The sequence below is a fragment of the Phalaenopsis equestris genome, unplaced genomic scaffold (genome assembly GCF_001263595.1).
Source record: "Phalaenopsis equestris unplaced genomic scaffold, ASM126359v1 Scaffold232968, whole genome shotgun sequence".
NCBI classification, from domain to species: Eukaryota; Viridiplantae; Streptophyta; class Magnoliopsida; order Asparagales; family Orchidaceae; genus Phalaenopsis; species Phalaenopsis equestris.
In genome coordinates, this window is record NW_018250925.1 from 7,493 (window position 1) to 16,200 (window position 8,708).

General features: G+C 38.2%; 1 protein-coding gene across 1 annotated transcript in view; it reads left to right on the forward strand.

Annotated features, from left to right (window-relative positions):
• The first annotated feature begins 1,610 nt into the window (after positions 1 to 1,610).
• The window catches only part of LOC110038486 (kinesin-like protein KIN-UA), a 29,100-nt gene continuing 22,002 nt past the window's right edge, over positions 1,611 to 8,708 (forward strand). The window contains exon 1 of the mRNA XM_020743345.1: positions 1,611 to 1,673. Coding sequence (XP_020599004.1) covers positions 1,611 to 1,673 — 63 coding nt within the window. The remainder of the gene's footprint in view (positions 1,674 to 8,708) is intronic.

An 8,708-nucleotide genomic window follows, 5' to 3' on the forward strand; every position in this document is an offset into this window, starting at 1 on the left:
GTAGTGTAATATCTTTTCCAATCAAAATCCTTGTAATAGAGTGTCTTGAGAAATGAACTGTAGGTAAGTCTACCTGCAAAGGTTTTCCAAGTATAATCTCAATTGCATATAAGATTGGTAGGTCAAAGAATTAAAGATTGAGTTCAGGTAATGAGAACCAGATAAGCGCAATTGGGGGTTTTTGACTGGGATCAAAATTAGGGGTCCATTTGAGCAATTTCATATGTTTGCCCTTAGTTGTGATGAATTTCTTTGAGAAGATCCTCGTGTAATCTTCTTCTACGCTCAGCTGTATCATAACATGTCTTCCGTCGAAACACCCACCTGTCAATCCTCAACCAGTTTGAAATCTTCAAAAACCTTCATGATAATCTCCATCTTAGGGCAACCTAATTGGAACTTTCCAACTAGTATAAATTTGTATTTTCCTACATGAGTTGAAATTTCAGCGTCAGAAGAAAATTGCTAGTATGTCTGCCTTTTTATCTACTTTTTTAATGAGATTGCAATAATCATTTCCTTCAACAGAATCATGGTACATCTGCGGGAATGCCTAAGTATCTGCGAGGTGAAAATGGGAGTTGCGTTTGTGAACCACTGCAGCATAGGAGGGTTTGGCGGGGTTATCATTGGCGACGACGACAATGTAGGAAGACCCTGAGGCCATTAGCGTGCTTCACACAAGCATTGCAGCAATCGACTGCCTTCTACGAAACGATACCCGAGCAGAACAGTACGCGAGTAATCCAGAAGGTCGAGCAGAAAACTGTGCAACAGAAGAGCAGCTCGAGAGAATTGCCGTGGACCCGGATGTAATATTTTTTCCTTATGTACATAGAAAAAAGGCGTATTCAGTTTTTTTTAGTTTTAAATATTTTTTTTATGTTATATGAAATATTTGGGTGGTATAAATGTCGAGAACAAAGATTAACTGTTAGACATGTATTTACATAATAATGTTTGATATGTATGTAAACACCCCTTCAACTTTCCAAGGTTTTTGTTTAATTTCGTGGGTGTACCCATAAGGTCCATAATTTGGAAAACTTAATATCGATAAACCATAACTGGTTGAAGGGTTATAATTTGTTCTGGGTGGTAGGTGAAACAGAGATTTAATTCACTCATATCAGATTCACCCAGAAAGCAAAACTAAATATTGGTTTCTTAGGATGGCTCTTTCGTTCGCTAGGGTTTCGCCCGATGGAGAAACCGAGCGTCCCTATTGATTTTCTCCTCCGTCAATCGATTCGTCATGCTCGAAGAAGAAGGGGGCGCATCGTCATCATCCGGAGCTTGCGTCGCCTTCTGGAGCTCGCGTCACGTCTTCTGGAGCTCGTGTCTTCTGCTCCATTTGATACGAGGTCGTCGCGTCTGCTGCGGTTTGATTTCGTCGCCATCCAGAGCTCGCGTCGTCTTCTGGACTCGTGTCGCGTCATTTGGAGCTCGCCTCTGTGCTCTGTTTGATACAAGGTTGTCTCTCTATTTTCTCGTGTCAGCTTTTGCTACGTCAAAGCCGCTCGACTGTTTTGCTCGAGTCCCTTTTGTCGGTGGCAGTCGGCAAGCTGCGCCAGCTGTTTGCTCCTCTTGTGCTTGTGTGAAGCATGTTAATGACCTCAGGGCTTTTCTACGCCGCCCTCGCTGGTGATAATTCCGCCTCCGATGCTACAATGGTTCACAAACGCAGCTCCCATTTCCAACTTGTAGATAGTCCGATGTTCCCGCAGATGTACCATGGTTTTGTTGCAGGGCATTGAGATTGCAATCTCATAAAAAAAAGTAGAGAAAATGCTGACAAACCAACACTATGGAAAAACCAGCAATATTATTCTCTGACTCTGAAATTTCAACTCGTGCAAGAAAATACAAATTTACACTAGTTGGAAATTTTCAATTAGGTTGCCCCTAGATTGAGATTTTTAGGAATGTTCTTTAAGATTTCAAACTGGTTGGGGATTGTCAGATGAGTCTTTTCGACGAAAGACATGTTATGATTCAGCTGAGCATAAAAAAAAATTACACAGATTTTCTGAAATAAATTCATCACAATCGAGGGAAAACTTATGAAATTGCTCAAATTGACCCCTAATTTTGATCCCAGTCAAGAACCCCCAATTGCGCCAATCTGGTTTTTATTACTTGAACTCAAGCTTCAATTCTTTGACCTATCTATCTTATATGCAATTGAGATTATCTTTGGAAAATCTTTGCAGGTAGACTTACCTACAATTCATTTCTCAAGGCTCCCTATTGCAAGAATTTTGATTGAAATATATATTACACTACCAGATGTAGAAGTCTGACTTGGCTCTGCTCACAATGTTTATTGGCAAAAAATAATTATGGAATAAAAACCTTACTACTGCAAGCACTGCAAGATGTTTGGACACCCGCAAGAGAAATATTTCTGATTGCACTCACAATTGAGAATCAATATTCAAAAGCAGAAACATGTTATTAGTACACCTCACGTGCTTGAACGCGCTCCCAGCAAACCTGATGACAACCAACATGAGGAGAGAATCACCACAAAACAAGAGTTGGTGTCTGCTCCTGGGATTCTTTCTCCTGACCATACTACAACAGATAATGTTCGAACTGAAAATCAGGATAACCCCATAGCTCTTATTTAGGAAGCTTCAGATGCAGAGGTGACAATTCACACTTTACATACACTGGAACCTATCGTTGTGGCAACGGATGCCTTTCCTTCTACTGCAGTTCTAATATCTAATCAGGCCGAGGGTCACATGAGCTAGTCTGTAGATGAAGAATGACATGTTTAAAATTCTCGGCAGAAGAAAAAGACTTGGGGCACACTCGAGCTTGGAAACTTAATGGAAGATACTTTGGTTACTCCTGACAATATCACCACTCTTCACAGTTTGTTATCTGACTCCGCTCCTAAAATTAGAAGAGATAGGACTAAACTGGCTCGTCCCTGGCTACTTTTTTTCTGCATGTTCTAAATTTTTTTTAAGTTTGTGTATCTTTTTGTTGGGGTATCACTGTACTTGGTATCGTATGGGTAGGGTGCCTCTATTGGATTTATGTATCTTTTCTATTTCAATAAAATCAGCCTGAGCTTTTTATATATATATATATATATATATAATTAGTAATTGAACTAAAATCAAAAGTGGTCTAGAAATGCCTTGCAAATTGAATCATTATGCTTTTTTGTAGCCTTATTAATTACTTTCGGTTGGCCCATTGACATGGGTTGGGGTTGAACTGATTCCTTCCCCTTCTTTTTATTCTGCTGCAATTACTCCCTCTTTCCTATTTTTGTTTCCCGCTTATCCATCTACCATTCATATGCATGCTCCGGTCCTAGGGTTTAGTTTTTGTCATTCTGATTTTAGAATTCTGTCCATCTTGTCGTTAGAGGTTGTTTTCCCTTCTACGACAGTCTCTGAAGGCGACATGGTGCACCAGTAGTAACTCGTCCGAGATGGTGATCTTCTTCAAGGGTTTGAGTGGAGCTCTGATTGTAACTCGCTTCCGCGAGAATAGTTATTTTTCCATTTCATCTCACCTACTCGCTACCCCTCTTTGCAACCCTTTTCCCCCTGATTCCAGCTGCCATCTCCATCCCTCCCATGATCCTAGCCGCAAGCCACTTCACCTTTTTCAACTGCCGCCACATGACCTGACCTCTAAACTCTCCAGCCACTGAATCATTCCAACATTCCATACAACCACTAAAATATACCCCCTACCTCTCCCATTATTACCATCATCCACCCAACCTTCACGTACAACCGTTGAATCCAGCCCCTTCTCAGTCACGAATGTTTCAACCTCTTGTAACTCCCTCCTCCAACGACTTTCTCGTAAGTCTCCTTTCCTCAGCCAGCCCGTTGCCGACACTCCCTAACCAGTCCACTCCCTCACGTCTTCTGCAGCTATTAGAGCTGCTGTCCAGCCACCCCTCACCCCGTAACCCTATCCAATTGATCTGACTGCTGTCGTCGCTCTCTCTGACACAATAGTCACCACTGCAGCCTCCCCAACTCTTCTCGTCGCTGCAGCAGCTTGTCCCAAATACTCCACTAGATCCATTCGCGGCTCATACCCTTCCCTATTGCTATCGTCTTCAACAAAACACTTCCCTACCTGCTGGCCTGCAGCCACACAATCTCTTCGCCTTCGCTCCAAGTTTTCTGACTATGCTTGTTGTCTTTTATTTCTTGTTTCAAGAATCATCGTTGTAACCTTTGAATTTCAGTAATAGTATTTCTATTATTATTGTGGTTAGGGTTAAATACGACTTCACCCATGAAGCTAGTCCTATATAAGTTAAATTTGTCAATGATTTCATCATTGTTATCTTACATCGATTATTGCACCCTAACAAATGACTTTATTGCTAATTACATAGAGATGTGAACAAGCTCATGTACAATCGTAATCACCATATTTGTGAAGTTTTGTAGGGGACGTATGGTAGAGATTTTTCTTTGATGTCTCCAGTAGAAATCTAAATTGTGATAAACAGTTTTTTAAAAAGCATCATGATATGTGGCAGGGAGAGGACCTTGAACTGGTTTTGTCTAAATGGGGGAGGGCCGATGACCCGACTCACAATTATGCAGATATTTATGTTCCTTAATATGTCAAAACATTGACCAAAATGATATTTAGTGGATAGTGAGAACAAATTTAATATGATAAAAATTAAAGAAATAGTTTTCTCACTAGGGATACTATGCAAGTATACGTATCGCTTCAAATAATATATAATTTTTTTTAAAAACCTCAGTATCGATCCCACGAGGAAGTAGAAAACAAGCAAACAATAAAATGAAATGTATGAATTTTGACTTTAAGAAAACTTTAGTTAAATTTACTAAATTCTACTGTATGCAAGAAAACTTTCTCCTTGCCAATAATTCATAATCAGTTTAGGATTTCAAAATTTATTTAGAAACTTAAATGTCGTATTGTGACAAATAAGAGCATAGCTAGTTCTTTACTTTCTTTCGAATTGTGCAAAGAATATTGGCTAATCTAAAATTGGTGTCAGCATGTACAATAATGTTGGGTAGGTTCTAGTCTTTCACTTCTAGATTATCGTTGTGCCCTCTCTTTAGGACTTACCTGTGACTCTTACTTACAATCTCTAGATTAAATTGATGAAAGAATTTAGTCTGTCATTCTAAAAACATCAATTTTACGCGCATCAAATCTTATCTCACTATCTATTTACACCCTCCTTTAGACGATCACGACTGTTCTTTACAAGGCAGAATGTGATACTTACAAATCAAGAAATCTTAGCCCTTTCGGGTTTATAAGTTCCTCAACAGGTTTTAACAATACAAGTGACCAACTTGTCATGTAAATGAATGACCGGTAAAAATATTATCACAATTTTTAGGAATAAAAGTTCTAAACAAAATCAAAATCACTTATTTAATTACTTCATATTGCAAGGAGAAAGAAAAGAAAACCACTCATGAAGCATGTGGATAACAAAACAAAAGAGACAATGATATAAATACTTATCTGAAATGTTACCCCAAACACTCTTTTGAAGTTCTCTGACTTCTCTGACTCTAACAACACTTACAAGACTCATAAAATCCAGAAATAACAGACTCACAAAGAAAACTTTTCATAGAGCTTAACACAAACTTAACACACATTATGAGACTCTATAGATCTGGCCCCCTGACCTCTTGGAATTAATCTATATTTATAGAGCTTCAAAAATGGTCAAGGGTTGCTCCAGACATCTTCGGCCTCATTCAATGAATCTTTTAGAACATAACTGTCGCACCTAGGCGCTCAACTGTCGCACCTAGGAGCTAGCCATATTCAGCATCTTACGCCTAGGTGCCAGTTCGGCTGCTTTGATACACTGTTTTGATACTTTTCTTCAATTTAGCTCATTTTGCTCATTTTTTATGTATTTTTACTCTTAAACTCTTTTTCTTGTACCTATAACTAAAAACATAAAAATAATATTCATTAAAGCATAATATCCTAAAAAATGGAGCATTAAATGTACATAAAAATCAGGTAATTTTAAGGTGGATCAATCGACCCTTTCTGTAGGGCTAGGGTTGCCTTCTACTCTTAAGAGTATTTTTGTCCGTTAGCTTTTTTTGTGTTTAGGTCTTTTGTTGATTAAAAATATGTAGTCATTTATTAGTAGTAGGGATTTTGTTCAGTTGAGTTTTGTGAGGGCATGTGCTTCATCATGGTTCTCAGATGGGGTTAGGTCTATATTCATGGTATTGAGTGGTGGCAATTGTATCTCTCCTCTGGTGGTGATATATGGGGTCTTCTTCATTATTTAATCCTTCAAGTGGTAACTTGTGTATCCTGATCTGTTGCGAGAGTAGGAAAAACTCTTTTATCTTGTATATTTTAATTCATTAATGCATCTTGTGTTTGTATTGATTGTTTTTTTTGTTGTTCTTGTTGAATCTTCTCCAACCACTTTCTCCGGTATCGTTCGATATCAGAGTTAGCCTAATCCTTTAGCCTAACCCCAGTTTCTTCTTAGGGTTACCAAAATCCTTCCAAACCTAAATCCACCAAAACAAATCTAAATCTTGACCTAAACCTAGTTCACCCCTGCTTAGTTTCAAAATTAGCAGTCCTGAGTATTTTTTTCTTCAACCTAAATACGCCCCTTAACTCACTAAACCATAGCCATATCTTGACCTAGTCATAACTTCCTATGTTGATTTTCTAAATCAGCAATCTTAAATATTTTTTTTGCGCCCTAAAACAGTCACATACACTCTCTTTGACCTCCTAAATCTCAAACTTAGCGATGCCACCGAAGAGACAAGTGTCAGAAGTCTAAGGCCCTCCAATCCTAAGAGGTTACAGCAGCTCGACCACCTTCAACATGGTCGACTTGAAGCCATAACATGGGGAGTGAAATGCTTCAACATATGAGGTCGATGCTCCATCAAGTCCGGTAGATTGGTACGGGGCAGGGAGGGGGCCCCGCACCAGTTCCATCCAAGTGGGGGAGGGCCGGTCAACCCTATTTCTAGTGCTAGGGTTTCGCCTCTCCTAATTGCAGAAAAACTATTTTTGTCTGTTTGCTTTTTATTAGGTTTAGGTTCTTTGTTGATTATAAATATGTAGTTGTTTATTGTATTAAGGATTTTTTGTTCATTTGAATTTTGTAAGAACCTGTGCTCCTTTGTGGTTCCTGGATGCGGGTGACTCTGTAACCACGACGTTGGGTGGTGGCAATTGGATCCCTCTGTTGTTCATGGTTATATCACGGGTCTCCTTCATTCATCAATCCTTCGGGTGGTAATTTTTGTGTCACGGTTGGTTGCGTGAGTACGAAACTCTTGCATGTTTTATTTGATTAGTGCATCTCATCATTTTTTTATTGTTTTTTTTCTTGTCTTGACTCTCTTTCTTGATTTTTGCTAAATCTTCTTCAACCACCCTTCTCTGGTATCACATTGCATATGCAATACATCAACAGATAAAGTCTAAGGGTTGATGTTTGTTAAAATATTATGCTTAAAAAGTTTAGATTTTTCGAAGCGGGGTAGATGAGAGACGACCATAGACAAACCATTTGGGTCACTGTTAAATGACTAGAAATTAGCATTCTTTGTGCAAGATGATTGCATGCGTGATAAACAATGAAACAAGCTTATGATTAAGAATCTGGAACTTGAAATATTGTTGTGGCACCTCAATATAACACATGTGTCCTATTTCATTTGTGTTACAATCCAGCGCGGGGCTTGAAATTAACAAGATGGGAACGGACTGTCAGGCGGTGGAAATTAGTCATCTTTTATTTTAATTTTATTACTAACAAATCAATATTTTAATAATACATGAAAGAGCCACTAAAAAAGTAATTAAAATTAATACGTGAAAATTTGTACCTTTCCATTTGCTGTTCTCGTCTTCTATAAATATTTGCTCGTATTCTATTCATTTTGTTCAAAAGTTTAAAATCAAAATATAATATTAAAATAACATAAGGATTTATCTAAAATTAACCCTCGAGTAATAACGCTACTAAATTACAGGAATCTAAGGAAAAAGTACAATATGTATGTGTGTATATAAGAAATCTTATAATATGTTGGTCTTTCATATTTATTTATAAGCAATCTAATATAAGTTTATAAACAATCTGATATATGTTTATAAGCAATATGATAAATGCTAATAAAGGCATTGATGGTCTTTTATTAATGAACACACACTAATATCTTATATGCATTTATCTTAACTTTACTTTTAGTTTATACTTTACATACACATCTGTCTCTGTGAGGATCACTGTCAACAAATCTAACACATTCTTGGTCAATATTGCCCCGTCGACACAGTAGTTAGCGATCTACACATCGCGAATATCTAGGGTGGAAAACAATTATCTAGGGTGGAAAGACTTTTACCTGCCATTGACTGGTATTTGTTGACCTCATTTTTAGTGAGGTCTAGTTTTCCTCTTAGGGTTTAGGATCTAGCCTTAAGGATCTCCCTTCGACTATCTTAGAATCTTAGAAATGGGACGCCTCGTTTTAGAAATCCAACCCACTTTTGTACTCTTTTGTGGTTTCGCGTGTGTGGTATCAACTTCTAGCACTTAGAAGAGTGAAACCAACATGAGAAAACCCAAAAGCTCAAAAGGGATTCCTATAAGACCTTTTAAGCCTTAGGGTGACCTTTTGCACAATTCGCACTCCCGCGCACAAAAC